Below are 26053 nucleotides of genomic sequence, written 5' to 3'. Positions count from 1 at the left end.
GATCTTGATGACTGGGGGGGCAGTGCTGTACGGCGAGGACAGGCTGGTGGGGGACCTTTGTCTTATGGATATTTAGCGTAAGGCCCATGCTTTCGTACGTCTCAGCAAATAACGTCGACTATGTGCTGGAGTTCAGCCTTTGTATATGCACAGCGCAGGCATCGTCCGCGTACTGTAGCTCGACGACAGAGGTTGGGGTGGTCTTGGACCTGGCCTGGAGACGGCGAAGGTTAAACAGTTTCCCACTGCTTGCGTAGTTTAGTTCCACTCCATTGAAATAAGACAAATGGTGATGACTGTATTTAGCTTTTTCTTTTTCTTTTTCTTTCCATTACCTATATGCAGACGTCTGATTTTCCCATTTTGGATCCAAACTGGACAGCTCAGGAGGAGATGGCATTACTTGAGGCTGTGATGGACTGTGGTTTTGGAAACTGGTAATATAATTCATTATTCATTCGCAATAAAAATATTAACTCTCATTTTCCAACAAACTTTGGCAAATATATATTCTCTGCCAAGATTTGTCTTCAGTTCACAATGGTCCTTTACGAGGAGCTCATGGACTTTTTTGTTACCACGATAGAAGAATTCAGCAACCGTTGCTGTTCATTGCTCCCATTTCCATGCCCAACAAGTGAAACATCCTCCCCCACTCTAGCACTGAACCCTGTTTCTCTTTTGTTCCTCTCCCATCTCCACCCCCCCACCCTACCCATGCCCTCTCCAAGCTCATCTCAGTCCACGAGATCCACCCCCTGCTCCATTGACACTTGCTTCCATTAAACTTCTGGCCTCATGCTAGCTGATATATTATAATTAACCATCCTCGAGTGCTGAACTCCATTCTAGCAAAGCTGCCGTTATCACTCGCTTCTCAAAAAACGCACCCTTGCCACCTCTGTCCTTGTAATCTACCGCCTCGGCTCCACTCTCCCTTTCCTCTTTAAAGAACTTCAATCAGGTTTCTGACCCTCCCGCAGCAATGAAACAGCTCTAATCAAAATCACGGACAACATTCTTCGTGCTACTGATTGTGGTGCTGAAGGAGATTAGAGATTGGGGGGGAGGGGGGGCGAGGCCATGGAGGAATTTGAAAATAAGGATGAGAATTTTTGAAATTGAGACATTGCTTAACCAGTAGCTAATGTAGGTCAGCGAGCACAGGGGTGATGGGTGAACGGGACTTGGTACGAGTTAGGACACAGGCAGTCGAGTTTTGGATCACCTCTAGTTTACGTAGGGTAGAATGTGGGCGGCCGGCCAGGAGTGTGTTGGAATAGTCAAGTCTAGAGGTAACAAAGGTATAGATGAGGGATTCAGCAGTGGATGAGCTGAGGCAAGGGCGGAGACCTCAACCTCTGTAGCTTTTGACACGGTTGACCACAACATCTCCTCCATTGTCCCACTCAGTGCCCTAATTGGTGAACTCCTGAATTCAAACCCCAGTCTTGCCTATTCTTCACACACTGATTCTTCCAAGAGAATGGGCTTCTGAATTCTCTGCCAATATATTTTGGAAAAGATTACTGACAAATTGCCAGACATGAATAGTATATTCCCAAAGCACTCAATTGGGATATTGCACCCAAAATGTGCTTGAAATTGCACTAGTTGGGTTACTTTATGCAAATGAATTTTAACGAAAATTTGTAATCACAAACTTACAATCTTCCGTGAATCAGCGCAATCGGGCAGCATAATGGAACATAATTGTTTCTTTTTTTTCTTTCCATTCAAAAGTATTCCTTCGACCCTATTCCCACCAATCTGTTGACCACCCAACTTCCCTTCCAGGCCCCCATGTTAGCTGATATTGTTAACGGTTTCCTCTCCTCAGCTGCTGTTCCCCTTCCCTCAAAATCCAATATTGAATGAGCAGAAATTTCCTCACAACTAAATATTGGGAAGAATGAAGCCATTGTCTTTGGTCCCCACCAAAACTGTGTTCCCTGGCCACCATTTCCATCCCATCCCCTGACAACTGTCTGAAGCTGAGCCTCAATTTTAATATTTTCATCCTTGTTTTCAAATCCCTCCATGGCCTCGCCCCTCCCCATCTCTGTAATCTCCTCCGATCCTACAAGCCTTTGAGATCTCTGCGCCTTTCCAATTCCGACAATTTTAATCGCTCAACCAGTGGTGGCCGTGCCTTCTGATCCCTGGGCCCTAAGCTCTGGAATTCCTTCCCTAAACCTCTCCGCCTCTCTACCTCCCTCTCCTTTAAAATACTCCTTCAAAACCTACCTCTTTGACCAAGCTTTTGGTCATCTGTCTTGATAGCTCTTTCTGTGTTTCGATGTCAAATTTTGATTGATAACGCTTTTGTGAAGCGCCTTGGGACGTTTTGCAACGTTAAAAGCGTAATATAAATGCAAGTTTTTTTGTTGTGTAAAAGATAACGGAAAACACAAACTTAAGTGATTATGGGCGTAACTCACTCATGTTTAAATTTCCCTGATCTTTTGCGCTGGTTCGGAAAAGTTGCGCTGGATTCTGGCCGGAAACTTGAGCACTATATGTTTTTTTTTGGCTCAGTGTTGAACTGTGCAGCACATTTACCCAGTAACTCACTGTTTATTACTTAGTTATACACTATAGAAATGTACAATACACCTGTTAACCACTTATTTTTACTCTCTTTTGAAGGCAAGATGTAGCCAACCAGATGCGTACAAAATCCAAGGAAGATTGCGAGAAGCACTACATGAAACATTTTGTTAACAATCCGCTGTTTTCTTCCACTTTACTGAGTTTGAAGCAGTCTGAAGAAACCAAAGACCTTGATACAGCAATCACATTTAGAGGTGAATATTCGTTAGATTTGAAATTCGAGAAGGAGTGTTGGACAAAAAAACCTAACCGAGAGATGGCTTCCTCAGTGACTGAACTGTGGCACACATTTGAAAAGGCTTATGGGGACTACCCTGATGGCTCATTAAGCTTATCCAATGAGTGGTTGAGCTATACAGACCAGGAAGATCTCAGGTTTGATCCTCGGTCTCTGCTGAGTTACTGATATCTTCCTGGAGCCAATAGGAGTGCTACAGTTGGCTTTGGTGTCCCTGGGTCACAGATGGGCAAATTTGCCACGCTTCTTGTTCCTGGGGTGGGTCATCAGCTGCCGACTTGATCAGGCTCAGCTGTGATGCCCATCCAGTTGAATAACCTGTTGCTACTCACTGTTCATCAGAGAACATCATGCATTGAAGTGCTAGTTTTCAAAGAAGTATATCTACTGGAGGCTAGTACATGTATTTTATAACTGTCCAAGGTCCTCTTAATTTTGTACCAACACCGGTCCTATCACCTTGGGTAAACCTCTGATGGAGTTTTTTTTTAAAGAAAATTATGCAAATCTAAAGTAAAAAGACAGAAAATACTAGAAGTGTACAGCAGGTCAATCAACATTTGAAAGAGAAAACTATGTTAATGTTTCAGTTGTGACTCATCAAAACATGCTGCATGGGTTTTCGGGGGCGGGGGGGGGTAAGAGAATCTTATGGCCCATCTTCTCGCATTGAGATTTAATTTTTGGTCTTCTATTTGAAATTAAACTCCGTTACTATAAAATAAATCGTGCTGTTGTTTGCCCAATTAACCACAGCTTGTGATGACCCGCCCAGACCAGCGTTTGATTCTGCAGTGTCGAGGGACATGGCAGGATACATGCCAGCACGAGCAGACTTTGTTGAGGTAAGTTGTATGTCTTGCTTGGATTGTAGAATAAATTCAAGAATCAACATTAAAAGAATAGAACAAGTGTAACCATTTGTAAATAATAAAAAAGACTTAAAATGTCTGTTTAACCCAGAGATCGGTTCGAATGTGGAACTTGCTACCACATGGAGTAGTTGAGGCGAAAAGCAAAGATCCATTTAATGGGAAGCTATACAAGTACATGAGGGAGAAAAGAAAATAAGGATATGCTGATCGGGTTAGACAAGCCCATGTGGTGCATAAACCAGTTGGGTCAAATTACCTGTTTCTGTACTGTAAATTCTAGGTAATATGTAATTCGATGTAAAATCATTATACAAATGGCTCATTCTGCACAATCCTACAAACCACTAAATACTGACTTTTGTTCTTTAAATAAAAAGACTTTCAGTGGTGTTTGGAATGAGTTTATGGTATCCATACAGTCCTAATAACGTGCGTTTTAGTGTAGCTGAAAGTTAATTAGAGAGGCCTTGTTTAATTGACGTTAACTAGTTGGCTGCTTTATTTGTATATTACATATTTTATTCGGGATTCTGTTTTGCCCAAGCTGGTCATGTTTTGAATTTTTTACCCCATTGAAGTGCACTTGGGTGCAGTGCAGTATGTTGTCACATGGTGGTGCCAAATTTTAATGTTTGCACTAAAGTGCTAAAGTGTGCCAATATCTTTGGTTTTGGCATAGATATTAGGGTAAATTAGTCACCCTCGTGCTCCCAGTGGGGAGACATGCTCAAGGGGAGACATGCTCAAAGGGAGACATGTATTGGAGAATCAAGGCGACAGCATTAAGCACAAGGTCCCTGTAGAGCACGGAATTCGTAGATTTACCTTGTCATTTGACATTTACTCTTCATCGGGTTATCCTGGCTGACCAGCTGCCTGCTAATGAATGTTACAGCAATTGCTTCTCTACTTTTCACATGGCATTTTTGTTTGAAAAGATCTGAGAAAAAAATATTTGAACAATACTAAAACTGATGCATATATTTCTTGTACAGGAATTTGACAATTATGCAGAATGGGACTTGAGGGATATTGATTTTGTAGAGGATGACTCTGATATTTTGCATGGTGAGTTTTTTGATTGACAGAATACCTTTTGTTAGTCTAGTAAACACCATCAAAATGTAATTTCTTCCTTCATGCAAATAGAGCCTTCGAATTCTCCTCTTTACAAACTGATCTGCCAGTTGCTATCTGTTGTAATGTCAATGTAAATTGGTCATTCTAGCGTAAATTATTCTAGAAATCCCTTCATGTTACTGTTGCGTTTAACTCTCCAATTGGCATATATTACAAGCAAAATGTTTGTGGATACAGAGGAATTACAAAAAGGGCAACATTTCTTTGCATCAGAGCCATTTGTCTGTCACTCATTGAAATGCAGTGCAATATACCACTGATGTAACACGTGCTTGTGACTCTCTTATTGCACGAATGTATTGAAATGGCGTTAGCAGAAAATGTATTTTCCTCAAAAAACTGCATTCAAAAGAGCCTTTCACTTTTCTTTCATTCTCTCCATTTGTTTATCTTGAAAGTCAATGTTTTATTTTTTAATATGATTAGATGCAGCTATTTACTCAAGTAATCTTCATCATTTTTATATTTCTTCACTTTGCACAGCTTTGAAGCTCGCGGTGGTAGATATCTATCACTCCAGATTAAAAGAGAGACAACGAAGAAAAAAGTAAGTCCCGACTGATTTTATTTGACCTTTTATACACTGGGGTTTTTTCGGGTTTTAATCATCCAAAAATCGTTTCCAAATCCAAAAAAAACCCAAAATGAATCCCTTTTCCTGTTGGTTTGCTTTTACCCCTGAAAACATGTTGCTATTTCACTTTCCACAGTTTACATAGTGGTGATACTAAGCTTGACATCTTTTGTGTGGCATTGCAAGGTGGTTTGTGCTGTGTGCTGGCCCATGAGGTTACACATGTCTGTAGTGCTGCCTTGATGATGCCGTTGTGTATTGAGGATGGAGATATTGCAGTATGACACAAAATAGACATAGAAAAATCTGGAGTGTGATTTTCCAGTAATAATGTAAGTATGACTGACAGTGTATGGAGAGTTTGCCACAGCTGTAGTGGTAGCAGTGACCTTTACTATCCACCAATGCTACTGCACACACATCCATAAAGGGAGCAAAATAAGGGGTCCTCTGACTTGGATTTTAACAGCCTGGGCAGAAAAATAACAAACTGTAAAACTGATTTCTTGTCCATGACAGCAAGATTAGACTTTATGGGGCCAGGTTTCGGCCTGAGTTGCTCCTGTTTTTTTTGGAGCAACTGGTTTAGAATGGAGTATCTTAGAAATTGCAATTCTCAGCATTTAGTTTGCTCCAGTTCTAGTCAGTTAGAATAGTTTCACTTTGGAACAGAATTTCTTTTTCAAAAGGGACGTGTCCAGCCACTTACGCCTGTTTTCAAGGTTTAGGCAGTGAAAACTTGCTCCAAACTAACTTAGAATGGAGTAAGTGAAGATTTTTGTACGCTCGAAAAAAACCTTGCCTACACTTTACAAATCAGGCGTAGGTTACAAATCAGGCGTAGGGAATGGGGGGGGGGGGGAGGGAGGGGGAAGGGAAGTAATTAAATTCTACAATCATTCAACAGTCATACTTATACAAATAAAGATCCAACCTGAATAAAAATTTGTAAACAAAGCAAAGATTAAATATCCCATGTTCCTACGTGTGTGAAGCAGCAGCAGCAGCAGCCTTCGAGCTGCGGTGCTTCAGGCAGGCCTTCCAGGTTGGAGACAGGGGTGACGTCAGTGTCTCAACGGCAGCCCAACAGCGGCAGCAAGCAGCCTTCGAGCTGCGGAGCTTCAGGTAGGCCTTCCTTCCATCAGTGGCTGGACAGCAGTCGAAGAAACAACAAGCAGCCTTCGAGCTGCGAAGGGGACTGAGGCCATTCGGCCACGGGATAGGGGCGGCATCAATGGCTGGACGGCAGCCGAAGATACAGCAAGCAGTCTTCGAGCTGCGAAGGGGACTAAGGCCATTCGGCCACGCGATGGGGGCGGCGTCAGTGGCTGGATGGCAGCCGAAGAAACAACAAGCAGCCTTCGAGCTGCGAAGGGGACTGAGGCCATTCGGCCACGCGATAGGGACGGCGTCAGTAGCTCGGCAGCAGCCGAAGATGCAGCCTTCGAGCTGTGAGGACGTCTGAGGCCATTTGGCCACGGGATAGGGGCATCGTCAGTGACTGGACGGCAGCCAAAGACACAGCAATCAAGCAGCCTTCGAGCTGTGAAGGGGACTGAGGCTATTTGGCCACGGGATAGGGGCATCGTCAGTGACTGGCCTTCGAGCTGATTTCAGCAGGTGATTTATTCAACAGTGCTGCTAAAAGCACCCTTCACACACAAAAAAATCACTAAAATTAAATCACAAGCCTTTCCAGAGGTCCACGAGACAAATCTTCACTTTTCCTCTAGTGCCTTTAAAAATGGCCGAGTGCCAATGTTAATTTCCCACCGCGCATGCGCGCACGCTCCAACGCGCACACGCAGGGTTGTCGGCACGACGTTGCCTTATTTAAATTAGGCCCGCCCCCCACTGCTTGTAGAATCAGCGCGAGTGTCTGGCTCGGCCCCCCGCTGTTCTGTGCACGCCGCGCCACGCTGCTGAAGACCTGCAAGGAGCCGGAGAATATCGGAGTTTTTTTTCGGCGCTCTTTCGAGCACGAAAAACGGGCGTCCAGGTCGCAGTGCGGCCCGAAACTTGGGCCCTATAGTGCTGGCAGCCAGAAATTGGTTTTACAGCTTCTCCTTTTGCTGTCTGCAGTATTTAAATCTAATTTGATTTTTTTTTTTAACTTCGTGTTATGCAAACTGGTATCAGCCCTTTTATCAGAATGGATAATAGATTGTGTTGCAGCTAACTAACATTCTATTTCTACCCCCGTTCCATGCCTTTTTCCAGCCATGAGAATAGCTGAGGGTAAATTGCCATCTGATTTATTTTTGTCTTTTTCCTTTTGTGAGGAGCAACGTAGCCTCACATCTGCATCTCGTCGCCCACCAATTACCAAAATCAAGAGCTTAGCTTTAGCAACCACCTACTGTTCAACATCCTTCTTTACTTCTGAAACATCTCAGGATATTTACAATGTTAAAGATGTTTATATAAATGCAAGTTGTTGCCAACAGTGGGCCATTAAGAAAGAAAACAAACTTGCATTTATATAGCGCCTTTCCTGACCTCAGGATATCCGAAACTGCTTCACAGCTAATGAAGTACGTGAAGTGTTGTAATGTAGGGAAATATTTGAAGGAATGCCCCAGCATTGTATAAATTTGATGCAGTGTACCGATGTTTTGTTCCATCTATGAGCGTATTATGCTTTTTACTACCACTCGCATAATGAGAAATCAATGCACTAGAATTCCTGAACTGTTGTACCAATCTGCTCAGAAACTGACACTTTCACTGTTTCCAGAGTTTTTTGTGCAAAATTATGCTTCCCAAGCAGCAAATTGTGCTACATATAAAATTTGTGGGATTCAGGTTGGAGTGTTGCACCAGATTACTTTCCGTCATAGCTGTGGAATAGGTTATCCATTTTATGTTCAGACTGCCCCCACAAACACCACAGTAAAGCAAATGATCTCTGCACAGTACCCCCTTCCTGTGGTACAGCTGTGAGAATCTGTGCCCTTTCACTCTATGGTTCACCAACACAGCTGCAGAATATTTTATCTTTGTAAAGACCAATTTTCCGATAAAATTAAAGGCAGTGTAGTATTGTGTGTTTGAACACCACTATGCAATGATGAGGCATGTGTTCACACCTATATTTTCATGCACTTCTGAGCCTTTATTGCAAGGTGGTTGGAGTACAAGAGTAAGGAAGTCTTGCTACAATTGTACAGGGCTTTGGTAAGACCACACTTGGAGCACTGTGCACAGTTTTGGTCTCCTTATCTGAGGAAGGATATACCTACATTAGAGGTGGTACAGGTTCAGCGTCGAGAATCCGGAACCCTCGGGACCAAGGCCGTTCTGGATTCTGGGCTTTTCCGGACTTTCGATCGTCTTTCTGATGTCGCGAATCTGGAAACACCCAAGCCCAGGTTCGGGTAGTTCCGGATTTCTGAACGTCAGAAAGCGGGGGGGGTCCCACCGAGGAGTTGTTTGGGCCGCCGGACCCGTCGATGAGGGCGTCGGGTGGGCCCTGCCGCCAAGAAGGTGTTCGGGCCTTCGGCCCCGTAAAGGAGGAGCTGTTCGGGTAGGGCCCCGCCATGGGGGAGCTGTTCAGGCGGGGCCCTGCCATGGAGGAGTTGTTCGGGCAGGGCCTCGCCATGGGGGAGCTGTTCAGGCGGGGCCCTGCCATGGAGGAGTTGTTCGGGTAGGGCCCCGCCATGGAGAAGTTGTTCGGGCGGGGTCCCGCCATGGAGGAGCCGTTCGGGCAGGGTCCCGCCATGGAGGAGCTGTTCGGGCAGGGTCCCGCCATGGAGGAGCTGTTCGGGTCGGGCCTCGTTACGGAGGAGCTGTTCGGGCAGGGTCCCGCCATGGGGGAGTTGTTTGGGCGGGGCCCCGCCATGGAGGAGCCGTTCAGGCGGGGCCCCGCCATGGAGGAGCTGTTCGGGTCGGGCCTCACCATGGAGGAGCTGTTCGGGCGCAGGGCCCCGCCATGGAGGAGCTGTTCGGGCGCAGGGCCCCGCCATGGAGGAGCTGTTCGGGCGGGGCCCCGCCATGGAGGAGCTGTTCGGGCAGGGTCCCGCCATGGAGGAGCTGTTCGGGCAGGGTCCCGCCATGGAGGAGTTGTTCGGGCAGGGTCCCGCCATGGAGGAGCTGTTCGGGCAGGGTCCCGCCATGGAGGAGCTGTTCGGGCAGGGTCCCGCCATGGAGGAGCTGTTCGGGCAGGGTCCCGCCATGGAGGAGCTGTTCGGGCAGGGTCCCGCCATGGAGGAGCTGTTCGGGCAGGGTCCCGCCGTGGCGGTGGAGCCATTCGGGCGGGGCCCCGCAGTGGAGGATGTGTTCGAGCGGGCCCTGCTGCCAAGGAGGTGTTGGGGCAGTGAGGAGGTTCCAAGGTCAGGGGAGCGAGGTGAGACCCAAGGTCAGGCAGCGGCAGGGCCCCTAGGTCGGCTGGTCCAGATTCCGGAACATTTTACGGATTCCGGACAACCCTGCTACCGATCGGTCTGGATTCCGGAACTCCAGATTTTCAACGCTGCACCTGTAAAACGAAGGTTCATTAGATTGATCCGTGGGATGAGAGGGTTGAGAGGTGATTTCATTGAAACATATAAGTTTCTGAGAGGGATTGACGAGGTAGAATCTGAGGTTTTTTCCCCTGGCTTAAGAGTCTAGAACTAGGGATCACAGTCTCAGGATAAACCATTTAGGACTGAGATGAGGAGAAAGTTCTTCACTCAGAGTTGTTAACCTGTGGAATTCCCTACCGCAGAGAGTTGTTGATGCCAGTTCGTTGGATATATTCAAGAGGGAGTTAGATGTGGCCCTTACGGCTAAAGGGATCAAGGGGTATGGAGAGAAAGCAGGAAAGGGGTACTGAGGTGAATGATCAGCCATGATCTTATTGAATGATGGTGCAGGCTCGAAGGGCCGAATGACCTACTGCTGCATCTATGTTTCTATGATAAGGGGTCGGCCATTCAGGACTGAAATGAAAAGGAATTTCTTCACTCAGGATTGTGAATCTTTGGAAATCTCTACCCCAAAAGGCTGGATGCTGAATCATTGAGTATATTCAAGGCTGAGATAGATAGATTTTTGGACTCTATGGGATCAGGAGGGCGGGGGAAAGTGTTCAGGTCAAAGATCAGCAATAATCTTATTGAATGAAGGAGAGGCTCAAGGGACTGGATGGCCTACTCCTGCTTCGAATTCTTGTGTTCTTTGTGTATGTCATGTTACTGTGGGGAATGTATTGAATTATTTATAAATGTTATTTAGCAGGACACTTCTATCTATTAGTAAAACCAATTACATCATGTAACTGTGAGTTAATCTAGAATGATTTGATTTTACCAGTAATTTACAAAGGAATTTGTGACTGGAGAATTTTACTTTCTCTGCAGAATTTTGAGAGACCATGGCCTGATCAACCTCAGAAAATTTCAGAGTAAGTATAATCAATATACCTAAGAACGGCGAGTTTATATTGTAACAGGTCTGAAATGTACCTTCCCAGTGGTTTTTTCAGGTAGAGAAGTATAAATATTATTAACTGCAGATTTCCACACTGTCAGTGAGGGAGCGCATCAAGTAACAGAGATTCACTTGCTGCTACTGCCAAGTTTTTGTTTTTTGTCTGTAGTAGATTGTGATGCACCTTCAGTTTTTGAGCCCAAATTGTGAATGAAGCAAATGCAGTTTCTACAGAGCGTATTTTGTATTGTGTTCTTATCAATTCTATTTAAGCTGATGACTCAAGCATTTTGTGCAGGAAATTAGTGTGCAAATTGGGTCTGTAATAAAGTTCTCAAATTTATTGTAGCCTAATCCTTTTATGCATACCTCTGTGAATCCATTTAATCGGATAATTCCCTTGATTATTGTGCTGGCAAATAGGCTGTAGATAGTTGCTGTCGAAGGACATTCATGTGATATTGAATTAAGCTAAGAATGCTAAACATTAGCTTTATAATCAAGATAAAACCAGAGTTAAAACTATCCAAATTCTTAAAAATTGCATTACCCTTTCTAACAGCTTTTGCCTCGAGTTGCCATCTTTCGCACACTTTATTTTACATCAGTCTAAAATGATAGTGATGACAACTTAGTGAAAATTGAAATCATCAAAACATCAACAAAATACCAGTTTCTAATCTGTGCCTGTCTCAACAATCTAGATGTTACAGCAGGTACTTACAGCTGCTACCAGTGCACTGTATGTGTGGAACTGATATTGTGTTTAAAAGAAGGCATTAATTACTTTAACCAATGTCAGTGAGTTGCACCATCAAACTGATAAAATTAGCGGCAATTACTTCATCATTCAAAATACAAATTGATACTGTAAAAAATTGCTTACTTGTCTGAAATATTTATTGTACAAGGATTGAACTGTAGCTTTACCTGTGACTACCCAATGAATTGACAAAAAGACTCTCCAAGGCAAACTTCCATCTACAAACCAGTGGGTTTGCATTTTGGAGTATGTTAGTACAGGTACCTGTACTTGTTTTTAAATCCTTGTAGTGGTAGTTTGGAAGAACCCCTACTTCTACCTTCGTAACCTTTTCTGCTTCCCCTCCTGCCTTAACCCCTCCGCTGCGGAAACTTTCATCCATGCCTTTGTCAGCTCCGGACTTGACTATCCCAATGCTGTCCTGGTCAACTTTCTCTCCTCCACACTCTGAATTTCAGTTCATCCAAATATCTGCTGCCCATATCCTATCAAGCACCAAGACCGACTCAGCCATCACTCCTGCCCTTGCTGACTTATATTGGGCCTCTGGCCCCAATGCTTCCAGTTTAAAATTCACATCCTGTGCCTAAATTTCTCTATGGCTTGCCCTTGCCCGTCCCTATCTCTGTAGCCTCTTTCAGCCCTACAAAGTCCCAACCCCCCCCTTACCCCACCATTGTCAGCCGTGCCTTCAACCATTTAGGCCTCACGCTCTGGAATTCCCTCCCTGGACCCCGCCGTCTCTCCACCTTCCTCTCCTCCTTTTGAGACTCTCCATTAAACCCACCTCTTTGACCAAGCTTTTGGTCATCCCTCCCAATATCTCTTTCTTTGGTTCGGCATCTATTTTGGTCTGGTTATGCCTCTAAAGTGCCTTGGGACATTTTTCTACATTAAAGGTGCTAGATAAATGCAAATTGTTGAATATCTGCCTGTCAAGGTTCCATTTCCCCACTCTATCCAAATTCAGTTGCATTCTACATTATTAACTCTGCCACAGAATCAGGAGGAGCTGAATTTTTACAGGGCAGACAACAGATTTTAATGGCACTAATGTCGCCAGTATTGGGGGAGGAGTACCAGTATTTGATCTGTTGAAAGGGGAATTTTTTTTTTGAAAGCCAAGGTTGATGGATGAGCTTCATGTAAATCGTTCTGTTGTTATGAAACTGAGTCTCTGAGCTAAAAATGGTTCAGAAGCTATAGTCAAACAAATAAATAGCACACTACAAATTGGATATCCGTTTTCCTTTCACTGCCATGCTTTTAATGTGCTTAGCCATTTGTATAAATAAAAAAATATAAAAGCAGAAAATGCTGGAAATACTCAGCAGGGGCAGCAACTGTTTTCTTTTTTAAAGACAAGTTCTGGTGTTTTGGATGTATACCCTTCATAAGAATGTCATAGCCTGACTTTCTCTGTACAGATACTGACTGACCAATTAATAATTAATTCAATTTATACCTCACTAAGGTTCCTACTTTCGTTTTAGCTCATTCAGTAACCACAGCAAGCCTAGTAACTGAGATCAGATTAAATTAATAACATCAAACCGATGCATTGCTGTTTCTCATTGCTAAAAGCTGAGTGTTGAAGTGCAGCTCCATGTAAGACCCAGATCACTTTCACCATAACTACAGTACTGAAGATGAGTTGCAGGATCCTGTCTACATTATAACACGTACTCGCAAAATATCCTAAAAAATGACAATTTAAAAAAAATCTTCCCTAAAAGAGGGAGAAAATTATATATAATATACTTTTCAGTAAACAGCCCTTGTTGAGTATCTTCATTTGCCAATTAAAAAAAAACCTCTTCATTACTTTTAAAATTTATATTTTCTCTCCTTTTGTTTTCACACATTCGGCACCACTGCAAGCTGCCTTTGCAACGTTTCTATTGATCCACCTGCTCGGACTTGTGCATTAGTACCCAACTCCCATGGGCAAGTGTGTGGTTTCTGCTCAGTGCTAGCTTCTGGCGGCATGGTTAAGAACAGGAATGAGTCACAAATGCCCTGGCTCTGCACAACAATGTTTGAGCTCAGCCTCTTTGCTCTGCCCAAACTGGCACCACCCTGCCAGGCTATATATTGCCCTCCACGCAGCCCTGCTTTTGTCTGTGGAGGAGCTGAGTGCCCTGACCACTCCCCTCACCCCACATACCTCAATTCTGAGCAGAAGGATGATTTATTCATTTAAAGAAATTAATGGTTTAGTACTAAGTTTCAATAGCACCTAATAGATGCAACATTTACAGTTTTAATTAAGCTTAACGGTTGCAAATATGAGTATATTCAGGGTTTATATGAAGAAATTCGTAGAACGATCTCCCCTCATGACCTCTCCGAGTTCATCCTTGATCCATTTCCCGCTCTCGACCCTATTCCCACCAAACTGCTAACCACCAACTTCCTTTTCTGGCTTCCATGTTAGCTGACGTTGTTAACGGTTCTCTCTCTTCGGGTACTGTCCCCCTCTCCCTCAAATCTGCTGTCATCATCCCTCTCCTCAAAAAAACAACCCTTGACCCCCCCTCCATCCTTGCAAACTATCCACCATCCCCAACCTCCCTTTCCTCTCAACTCCTTGGATTTGGCAGGCGACAACATGTTCATGTCCATCTTTCCCACAACTCCATGTTGGAATCCCTCCAATCAGGTTTCTGCCCCTGCCACAGTACTGAAACGACTCTCATCAAAGTCACAAATGACATCCTTTGTGACTGTGACAAAGGCAAACTATCTCTGCTCGTCCTTCTTGACTTGTCTGCAGCCTTTGACACGGTTGACCACTCCATCCTTCTCCAACGCCTCTCCACCGTCGTCCAACTGGGTGGGACTGCACTCGCCTGGTTCCATTTGTTTTCTATCTAATCGTAGCAAGAGAATGCCCTGCAATGGCTTCTCGTTCCGCTCCCGGACCGTTGCCTCTGGATCTATCCTTAGCCCCCTTCAATTTTTCATCAATATGTTGCCTCTTGGCGACATCATCCGAAAACACAGCATCAGTTTCCACATGTACGCTGACGACACCCAGCTCTACCTCCCTACCACTTCTCTCGACCACTCCATGGTCTTTAAATTGTAACACTGCTTTTCCAACATCCAACTCTAGATGCGCAGAAATTTTCTCCAATTAAATATTGGGAAGACCAAAGCCATTGTTTTCAGTCCCTACCACAAACTCCGTTCCCTAGCCCCTGACTCCATCCCTCTCCCCAACATCTGTCTGAGGCTGAACCACACTGTTCACAATCTTGGTGACACATTTGACCCTGAAATGAGCTTTCAACCACATATCCGCAGCATAACTAAGACCGCCTGTTTCTACCTCTGTAACATCGCCCATCTCCACCCTTGCCTCAACTCATCCTGCTGAAACCCTCATCCATGCTTTTGTTAGCTCTCGACGACTAATCCAACACACTCCTGATAGAAAAAGTAAAAAATAGAATTTAAGACAGATATAGCAATAGCAAAGTCTCTGTCGTGTACAGCAAGAGAAAGAATGAAAGAAAAGCAGAGAGAAAGTTGCAGGAGGAGAGATGAAGTTCTTTTTTTTTAATTGTCCTTGACCAGTGCTACAAATCAAGATGCTAGTTTTGGAAATAATAATATTTCACTCAGTAGTGATTCACTCACCAGCAACACATTTTCTTTTTATAAATAGCTGATGGTTCAATGAACGCGCTCATGGAAACACATTGACTGTTCATGAATGCCATGTGTGTCTACCCATTGGACTGTCTGGAAATAGCTAATATATGGCAGCATGCAAAAGATTTGGGCATTGTAATGAAGTTTATCCTGAGATATTTACAGTTGCACCCCATAATCATTGGGAAATTACATTCAAAAATGTCCACTTTTACAATTGCAGTTCTTGAAAGACGGTACCCTAAAGAAGTTCAGGACCTCTATGAAGCTATGAGACACTTTGCAAGACTACTGGGACCTACAGAGCATGACAAATTTATTGAAAGCCATACGTGTATGTAGCATTTATATTTATTTCCTTTTTTGTAGCAGTTGCAACCTTTTAAAGTTGACATGAAAGTGTGTTCTGTTGCACATCACAGCCAAAAATACAGATCAGTTCATTCCTTAAATATGATGAACGGCTTTTTGTAACAAATTTATATTTTTGTTGAGCATGGTCAGAATATCTTTTTTTTTAATACTGATTTCTGTGGCTTTTACATACCTTAACATATATAATAGCTTTGTTATTTAAGGTTCAAAATTGGAGAATTTTATCAACTTCTTTAGAATTATATTGTTTCAGAATCCCCAAATATCATGTGCTGGGGGTGGGAGGGGGTTTTACACAAGTTCAGTTAAAAATGACCTTTCTGACATTATCTTTTTCTCATAGTGGATTTTGAACTTCGGAAGGAGATCAAACGGTTGCAAGAATACAGACGGGCAGGAATCTTCACATTCCGTGGTGAGTTGTTTCTCATAAGCTTGTAAATGTCAGTGCGACAGGCCAATTAAGTGTATTGAGCAGAGAGAGGGATAATGTATTATAAATATGAATGCTAAAGCATCTGATCCAATAAACGTACCATGAAATAATGTTGGTGTGTGTGATTTTATACCTAATATATGCACATTAAAGTTAGGCAGTGAATTTTAGTTCTGGGTAGCAGCATTTTCAATGTCAGTTTGTAAATTTAGAAAATGTTAATGTTAATTGGTCATCAACCACAGCAATAAGAAAGGAGAAGGCCATTTATATACATGTAAATTTGATTCATACAGACTTTTATCAAAGGCCCCATACGTTCTGATTGTTGCTAATGTCGCCAATTCCTGTTGCAACCAAGGGTTGTTAACAGCAACTTTTATTTGTTCCCATATCCAGTTCCATCCAACAGGACTGTAATTTCTTGCTTACTTTATTTGGAGAGGTCTGAGAAAGAAAATACTGAGATTTATTCTGTGCTGCTGTTAGTTCATCTGTCCACCAATATTATCTTAGCACCTCATTAACCTCATCGTCAAACTTTTGTCTCATAGCACCTCCTCTATGAAACAGTTTGTGGGCATCAGAAGCCCTCCTGAATCCTAAAAGACTCCCTCTTATTTGGTGCTGCTTATGTTTAGAGCAGAGACAGTGTGCATTCCATTCATACATCTAAGCCAGTTGCATCACTTTTAACAGATTTTAATTTCAGAAAATTATATTGTTTAATCTACTTTGTGCATTAATTATCTGGTAACAAAGTAAAATAAAATTTTAGTTCTAGTTTTGTTTTGGTAACTTTCCGGCGCAACTTAATCCTAGCAACTGTGGTAAATTAACATTTGGTGCATTTATTGTTAATTAGCCATGGCATGTGGTTTAATGGTAAAACAATTGGATCAATTGTTTACTAAGTTGATTTTACAACTTTTAATGAATGGTGCCTTTTTTCTAACTATATTTTCTCTCGTATCCCATATTCTACACCTTGGTCAGCAACTGAAAGAGTAAACTGGCAAATACCATCCTCATCACATTCTTAATTATTGGCTCTGATGTACTAGAATGGGGTGATGAGTAACTCAAATGGCCTTCTCCTTTCTTATTGCTGTGATTGATGACCAATTAACATTAAACATTTTCTGCTTTATTGGCAAAGACCGACATGTCTTTAGGGAATGCCAGAGGAAGTGCACAATTTCAGAAAAATCTCCATAACTTGACTCTCAAAAGGCACCATTTTTTTTGCCTGACTGCAGTGCTAATTGCAAACCATCGCTATTTATTTTTATAATTTTTCTTGTGTATTTAACTACCTATACCAATTCTGGATTTGTACAGCCAGGTACTAAAATATGCAGGTATCTGTTCAGGATAATTAATTTGTGGTCTGCTCAGTAGTGCTTTATTACATCAGCCTCAAACCATGGTGTTGATCCATCTGTCACACAAAGCAGTACCAGATAAAGATCCCAAACCATTGTAAATTAACTTTTAGTAAAAGTGTGGTGCTACCGTCTAGAATAATGCAGAGCACAGAATGCAAAGACTTCAGTCCCTTTGTAACAGAGTTGCAATTGAAGTGTAACCTTTTAGCAAATGTAATTTATTTCCAAAGCATCTTGGCAAATGAATGATTTATAAATATCTCACAAATTGATCTTGATTCTCACCTGCAATAGTCATAGGTTTACAGTTCAGACACAGTCCTAGATTCTTCACCAGACACTATTTTATCTTGCTGTTTGATCATTATTTGAGTCCTTTATCTATATAATCTGTGAAAATTAATCTAAAATTGCTGCAATGTATCTGTGGAGCAACTTTCATGATTTGAATTTGATGCAAAATTAGTAGAGTTTATAACCATGGATATAATGTGTTGCAAACATATAGATTATATTTGATGAAACTACCTTTTTAGATTGTTCTACAAATTGGATTTATTAACAGTTGTATCTAACTGTATCTGCTACTAGGTCATGTTAGAGCCATGAAAAGAAGAATCACGCAAAAAGTTGCTAAAAATGTTTTTATTTCTAGAATGGTCCCAGTTGTCTGTACAAGTTTAAACTTTCATATGCTGGTCTTTGATCACATCTTGTGTAGGTGCCAAAGTATATGACTGCTTGAAGGTGCATCGTGAGGAGGAACGTCTAAAGCGCAGCATGCTCACAGATGTTCTCCAGTGCCTCCAGGACTCCAACGCCTGCCAGCAGTGGCTGCACAAACAAGCAGCAATGTGAGTTCTCCTGGACTAGCAGAGGCCAAAATTTTGTCAGCCTACGTGATTAACTTATTTATTACAATGTCACAGTTTGATCCTTTCTCACTTGTGGAAGAGCTGAAGATGCTGGCTTTGTGAGACATAATGAATCCAATGGTGATCACTTTGAGGGTGGTTGCAAGATTCTAACTTCCGATGCGTCCATCGTAGGATGCAAGAGACTCTGACATGGTCATTATTATTGCATGGGATCCTCTTTTGTGCATGGAAATCTTAATAGGAAATGGGTTGCATTCACCTAGGTTTTTGACATTCATTTTAGATCATCTGGTGGTATCACAAGATTAATCCCAATCCTTTTAGGCCAAATTTGGCATATGAATTGCAATTCACAAGCTGAACTACTTCAAATTATTTTTTGTTTTATTTCTTAGTATTATTGTCAAGGTGAAGACTGATGCTTGTGAATTCAATGATTCCTTCCCTCACTGCTTTGCATTTACTGATGATCATCAAACGCTTAAGGCTCCAATTTTGATCACATCTCCAGTGAAAAATGTGGTGCCTGCCATCGAATCTGGCACTACATAAATTTTCTGCACTTTCCAAGTGATTCAATTTGCATCCTGTGCAGTTACACCCTGGAAAAGAAAATCATCCTTGGCACAGATGCTACACTTTGACTGGAATTAGGCCAGGGCAGCATATGGAACACAACAGTAACCTGTCATGAAATCACTCATACTTGAATTAATAAACATGGAAAAAAATACATACCATGTTCTGATGTATGGAATTTCTTCCCACTCTATTGTCTTTGTCACAGTGACCTCCCTTCACCTCATAAGATTGTATTAAATTATCTGCGTTAAGGATCAAGGATGTATTCATGCAACAGCACCTAGCAGGCTGTGGCTTTTTGAAGAATGTGAACAGAATTTCAGCAATGAGTTACATGTATTAATACAGAATCCGTGCTGCAAATGTCACAAAGAAGATGATTCTCAATGGGGTACTACAGAGATCCTGTAGTGCAAATATCACACAAACTATCTTGATAGACTGGGGGGCGGGAGGGCATTCTGAGCCCAACGAACCAGCAAGCAACCCATGGCACATACAAATCAATTCCGTCAGCTATGACAGGTAAAGTTAATTATATTTATCTCCTTTTGTAAAGAGTCTATTTACTCTTCTGTCTAAGCTGTAATAGATACTAGATCAACCATGGGCGGAGGAAAAGAAAAGGGGCGTGATCTTTCAACTTCTTACACTTTCGAAACCTTGCATATCCTACATGCTGTTTATATTGATTTCAGGGGAATTTATGTGCAGAATCTTATCAAATACTAGAAGAATGTACATATTCTTATGTTATTTATGACTAGTACACTTACGATAGATATGCTGGCCATAAATTATTTGCTGTTGTGTATAAATATACTATTTGAGCCAAAGTATGAATCAAAATCTGATGTTTGACCATGTATTTATTTGTTAATGTTTGAGTGCATCTTGTTATGTATAGCTGTATTTTGAAGTTTCTCTGCATACAGTACATCACATATTTTAAGTTAAAATCCTGTGCATGTTAAGAAATGGACAAAAACAAAATTCCCACTAAGCCACTGGTCAAGTAGTGTTTGTCTCTTGTTCATGCACTACCCAACTCTCACTTTCATGTGCTCGCACACCGAGCAGGATGCTTTCTAAATAATGCTTACTGCTGAGAGAATATCTTTCAATTTTGAGGGCAGTGAATAATCCAGCCAAAAGACATGGGTTTCTAATACAAAGTCCTAAATTTTCAGATTTTGCAATATATCATCCACATTAAGAAGACACGTTCCTGATTTTCAAGAGGGAGGTGGTTTCCAAGTTCTAAAAGTGTACTAATATCACTGTTTTATATTTCATTTTTACATTTCAGTGATTCAGGACTAAACCCAGTGGCACCAGTCATTCCTACTGCAGGTGAGTAGCTGCTGATCATGGCTGAGAAGTGCAGAAGGGTCTCCTTAACTTGGTCACAAACTGCAGTGTTTGAGCAAATCCAATATATTAACAATTTGCTTTTTTGCAGTGAAAGAGGTTAGACCTTCAGAACCAGCTAGTTCTTTCCCCCCCTCTGGCTTATACATAGTTGCACTACAACAGATGGAGGTTACATTGATCCAATGAATTTATTGGCACAGTTACGTATAGTAGTTTTACGTGTTCTGTACAAAAACAAAATGGCACACTATTTTAATTTATTCAGAAAATATTATGAATAAAGACTAATTTATTTCATTCATTCTGCTTTTATTCTATTCTGGATTTTGAATTTACGGGAATGGTTATTTGTAGTGTTATATAATAGAAAATCATATTACTCTCAAATCTGATGTGTAAATTACATCTTCATGTGTTTCTGTGCCCTCTAGAGAAATGTCGTGCATTCCTGTACAACTTTTAGAATTTTTAATAAAATTACAACTGTAAAACAGTAACTTGTACATCGCTGACTTGTAGTCTGGAATTTAACATATTTACTGTAGAGATTGCAAAAGTTCATTATACTATTGTAAAACAGATAATAGACTTTGAAACAGTGCACTCTTAATTGTCTAGATCACTTTTCCTCTTTATTCCCAGTGAGAGTTTTCCATTTTGTGGTGCAGGCTTGTAGTAAGCACAGCATCTTCAATTGTTTTACACTATCCTGTGATAGTTTATTACCAGTGCGTAGGTTGCATCTTTAACCATTTCTTATATAAAGATGATAATCAGTTTATGAAAACTCATTCCCTGTAGTATCCCAACCCTTTTCTCTTGTAGCTATCAGCATCATTGTGAAAGCCCCCTACTAAAAAAAAAAGTCTCTCTCTAAAGAAATTCTATTATTTTTAAAACTATTTCACATTCATTTAAATCTGTACTCCACTGAGTGAATTGAAAATAATGACCCTGAAATTGTGATGACTGCGACGGTGTACTTCCTTTGAATTCCCTTTGAAATGCTCCACAAGTTCCTGATTTCTGCTTGCGCATGCGCGAAATCTGGAACTTGCAATCTGTCACGTTTTGATAGATCATCCAAACCACTTGAAGACTGAGTATTACTGGGGCAGATTTGGGCTATTTGCCCAGCAACTGGCCAGCAATTGTCAGCGTAAGAGGATATCTAAGCTTTAAATTAAACATTTTTACATCCTAAATTATGCACATACTTTATTCAGTGGGTTTATGCAAATATAGACCCAGATTTCAGTCTTAATGATGTTTTTAATTATTTAAAAAATAAATGTTTATTGAGGTTGGTGCAATGAAGGGACATTGCAGTTCTGTACGTTGTATAATTATTATATTTGGGGATTCCCTTTGTAAATAATTGCAATGGAATTCTCCTTTGTCATTGGAGGACTGAGCCCACATGATCCCAGGTACGCTTCCAAACCACTGCGTCCTGGGGATCCGTGGACCATTACGATGCCCTCCGCCTCGAGGCCCAAGACCCCAACTCTTCACAGCCTGGGCACCAGGAGTATTTTCGGAATTGTTTCGCAGGCCGGAGGAAGACTCCGGAGGTGCGCTTCTGGCCGCAATTTCTAGGCCATTATTCTTGTATATATCTTCCCTTTCTAGACTCGAGCTTAGGGTTAATCGTTCATCCTAACTCATTCCCACTACAGCTGTGAATTGCTCTTCTCGGCATCATTTCCTTTGTGTGTGTATTGAACACAATATTACCAAGCGGAGTTTGACAACTGCATTGTAGATCCTCAGCATAACCTCTGGCGACTTGTTCACGAGTGTTCCACTTATATAATCCCAGCATTTTTTAAAAATACCTTCAGCTTGTTGGACAGCCACTGAAAATGATAAGTCAACCACTGCACCCAGGTTCTTTTCTAAATCGCTATCAGTTGACCCCATTTATTTTAAACTTAGGAAAGCAAGTTCAGCAATCCCCCTATCCCAGTAGGGAACCATGTTTCAGAGAATTAGTGTTACAGTGTCGTAGTTCTATCTTCAGCATAGCTTCCCAGTGGGAGCGCCAAATTTCCCAATGATGCGCACTGTTTCGACTAATATGTAATGTTTCACATTTGAGTGTTGACCTTCGTTTGCCAATTGTCTGACTAATTACATTTGCTGTCTAAACTGTAATTATTTTGCTCCATTCTTTCCCTCCTGTTCTCCACAATTTTATTGTCAACAAATTTGCAATGAGTTTCTCTATCTGGGTCACTTATTAGAAACGGGGTAACAAGGGTCCAAGTGCCTATCTTTTGCAGGATCCCACTCAGTGCTCAACCTCATTCCCCACTATACACTATTTTCAATTTGCCTCTCAAAAATTCCCTGCTTTTTGTTTATTAACCAACTCCTCATCCAATCCCAACTACCCTGGATTCCTGTGGCTTTAAGTTTAATTAGATGTCTTAGAGGAACAAGGGAAAAGGGAGACCTAAAGTAGTAGGTATGTAAGTCACACCCTGGTTTGAAGGACATGAACAACTTGCATAAAAGTGTGACCTATAGGAAAATTGAGTTTATCGAAATGGATGAGTCCACCAGTATTGTATAATGTCTATGTTGTAATGTTCTGTAATAATATTGCCTACACAACAATGCTGATCAGTTCAAAGTAATTCATTATCTGTGAATTGAGATAGAGATTATTTTAAGTAGATGGGAACTTGTGCGCAGTGCACACCGCAATTTCCTGTGTGCTTTTTCAGCAGGTGAGGCTTCCCACCAGAAGAGAAAAGTAGGATATTGCCCTTTTGTTGCGCTGATATTTACTGATTTTTGTTTTCCTTTCTTGTTGTTGATGGAGCAGGTAGGAGAAATGCTCCTCCACTGAACCTCACAGGCCTTCCCGGAACAGAGAAACTCAACGAGAAGGAAAAAGAGGTACCTGCGATGGTCTCTATATTGCTAACTTCAGATACTAAAATCATAATTATAGGTTCATCCTTCATTTTATGGGTGGGGGGAGGGGGCTTACTTTAATCAAATTAGGTTTCAGTCACTTCAGGCTCCCTCTAGTTCCAATCAAAATGTTGCCTGTTAACCTTCCATTTTTCTGTATTTTTTTGCAATGTCCTTTGAATTTTAGGGGCAGCAATGGAAAAAACAAACCTTAACACTTACTAAAATAGAAACCGCTGCATTTAAGAGAAAGATAGGTGGGACGTTTCATTGTAGTAGCGTGGCATGACCTTCTGATAATCACAAGAAGTATATGTAATGTACAGGTATTATAAGTATGTTTGAGTAATGTTCTTCATGCATTCTTTCTTACCTCCCCCCCCCCCCCTGCACAAACCACCACCTATCTCATAGCTTTGCCAGATGGTGCGATTGGTCCCCGGAGCATATTTGGAATACAAGTCGGCTCTAATGGGCGAGAGCAGTAGGTTAGGTGGCCTGAAGCTAGCTCAGGCAAGGACTCTTATTAAAATAGATGTGAACAAAACAAGAAAGATCTACGATTTCCTGATACGAGAAGGATATATTACTAAAGCTTAAATAGGCAACCCAAGGCTGACGTTCGGGAACGCTGTCACTAAGCAACCTTGGCAAATAGCAGACTGTCACCTGGCAACCTCCGATTTCTTTTGTCAGTGATGTACAGAGTGGAAAAAAATAACCATGTATTTTTATTTATTTGCTTTTTTGTAAAAGATTGGAATTTGTTCACTGTCTGATTCTGGATCTTTTGTGTTTTGGTGACTGTAAGGTGAATTCAGTATAATTAAACATGCTTTTTGTAATTGTTTTTGTAAAGATGTATATTTAAACTTTTTTATTACAAAATCTGATTAAATTTCCTTGACAGCATTTACAACTTTTTGTACATCAGTTCTTGTATTGATGAAGACCTCTCACGTCAGCAAAAACTCATGATTCAGGTGGTTAAATAAATGTTATATAAAATAAATCCACTCTCTGAGCAATAACTAGTGACGGAGAATAAATTTACAAAATGGAAGTCAACAAGGAAGTGCAGTGATTCAAAACATTGATCACAGAAGTTTATATTTGGCACAAAATCAAAGGTAAATTGGGGGAATGCTGTGTTTGAATGCCTGAATTCAGCGCCACGGAGTGGGCAGCCAGCTATATGGGGCGTTGGTCTGGGAGCACATATCTCCCCAGCATTGTTGTAAAGACCAGGCAAACATGAAGAGTGACCTACTGTGCAAAATTAAATGAATGGTTTTAAAATAATTATCTTTTCGGATATTCTGGATTTCAGTGTCCAAAAATTGTGAGTTATTGATCCCAATCCTGTGAGAAGCAGACTCCTAGATTGTCTCACCATGAACACCAATTTCTCACCTACAGCTCAGAATTTTAATCTTTTCCTCAAACATCCTCCCTTCTCCTTCCCATGCAACCCTATCTGAGATGATATGCAGAGGCTTTAGCATGCTTCAGTGTCCTGTACTGCAGAACAGTCTTGCTTTGCCATTATTTCCAGCATACCAATGTCTGACATCCTTTTATGTCGGCTACACTGACAAAAAGTGTAGAGTGCGTTACCTTGGCCAGGGAATAATGTGCAACGTGAACTTAATGTGGGGCAAGGAAAATGGGAGGTGAAGGATGATTTTTTTTTTAATGCTGACTGACCCAGGATCAATGCTCAGCCTTGTCAATGATTTTTCACCCAATGTCAGTAATTTGTGTACCACTGCACATTCTGTTATATACAGCGGTGGTCAGACCATTTGCATGCTTTATTTAAGATTTCTACAGGCTGCAGGTTAAATATAGCAAGTTTGTCGCCCTGAACCGTAACGCGTTTAATCATTCAGAAATTCATTCACCAAACATTCCACAAAAAGCACTTTCTGCAAATTTCTAAAACTTGCCTTCTAAGTGGCAATTAGTGGTACATGGACTAGCTGTTTGAGAATGGAAAGGAAAAGGACTATGTGTGTGTGTTCCTTTTATGCCTGTGCTTGGATCAAGAAATGTAAATTCAAGCAGCAAGTGAAAAGTGGTCTTAGGTAGGCATGTATCGAGTCTGTTGTATATTTCTGTTGCCGTGTTCGTGTGCTGTAATAGTTTAGAATTCTGATCCTTTGTTATTGATTTCTGAAAGCCACTTGACAGAAATGTAGAAAATTTCACAAGCCTCAAGCAAGGTTAGAGATTAGGGGAAAAAATGCTTTCCCTACAGTGGATATTTGCAACAGACACTTAGAGAAAGTCTTTGATTTAGAGTCGATTGGCATCTTTTAAAAGCATCAACATCTTGAAAAAGGGTATTGACGTAATGGTGGGAGGGAAGTCTACAATGAAATAAATACAACTTGTCGTGACCATATAGGAACTTTGGATGGGATGTGCTTGATGAATTGACTGTCTTTTCCTTTTTTTAAAAAAAAAATACTTTATTCGTATAAAATTTTCCCAATACATTGGAAAATAGTTCAGTACCTTGCAGTCAGCAATTCCATACAATTCATTTGGATACTGACAGCAGTTCCATACAATGCACTAGCGTACATTTCATTTCAAGGTACAGTTTAGTACAATCCATAAATCGCGTTACATGTAGCACTGTGCAAATAAGGGTTTTACATGGAACAGATAAGAACAGGTTTACATTCCAGGATACATTTCAATACCGATCACGAATCACATTACATGTAGCACTATGCAGATGAAAGCAGTACACGGAACAGATGAGAATACTGTGCAAATAGATGTCAACAGATATGATGTGATTGGGATTAC

The 26053-nt window shown here is 41.5% G+C and overlaps 1 protein-coding gene across 7 annotated transcripts in view; it reads left to right on the top strand.

The window, feature by feature from the left end:
- tada2a (transcriptional adaptor 2A) overlaps positions 1 to 24152 on the top strand; it is a 34140-nt gene extending 9988 nt beyond the window's left edge. Inside the window, exons 4-15 of one of the 7 annotated variants that reach the window (XM_070857070.1) lie at positions 346 to 437; positions 2650 to 2807; positions 3608 to 3696; positions 4722 to 4794; positions 5350 to 5413; positions 10783 to 10826; positions 15499 to 15609; positions 15994 to 16065; positions 18196 to 18328; positions 20244 to 20287; positions 23142 to 23215; positions 23648 to 24152. In XM_070857070.1, the coding sequence (XP_070713171.1) occupies positions 346 to 437; positions 2650 to 2807; positions 3608 to 3696; positions 4722 to 4794; positions 5350 to 5413; positions 10783 to 10826; positions 15499 to 15609; positions 15994 to 16065; positions 18196 to 18328; positions 20244 to 20287; positions 23142 to 23215; positions 23648 to 23833 (1140 nt within the window). In that variant the 3' untranslated portion in view covers positions 23834 to 24152. Of the gene's footprint in view, positions 1 to 345; positions 438 to 2649; positions 2808 to 3607; positions 3697 to 4721; positions 4795 to 5349; positions 5414 to 10782; positions 10827 to 15498; positions 15610 to 15993; positions 16066 to 18195; positions 18329 to 20243; positions 20288 to 20396; positions 20802 to 23126; positions 23216 to 23647 lie in introns of those variants that run through there. The other 6 variants (XM_070857069.1, XM_070857068.1, XM_070857067.1 and 3 more) reach the window with 6 other exon arrangements.
- The last annotated feature ends 1901 nt before the right edge of the window (positions 24153 to 26053 follow it).

The sequence above is a fragment of the Pristiophorus japonicus genome, chromosome 16 (genome assembly GCF_044704955.1).
Source record: "Pristiophorus japonicus isolate sPriJap1 chromosome 16, sPriJap1.hap1, whole genome shotgun sequence".
In the NCBI taxonomy this organism is placed as follows: Eukaryota; Metazoa; Chordata; class Chondrichthyes; family Pristiophoridae; genus Pristiophorus; species Pristiophorus japonicus.
This window is presented reverse-complemented; position numbering and strand designations above follow the sequence as displayed.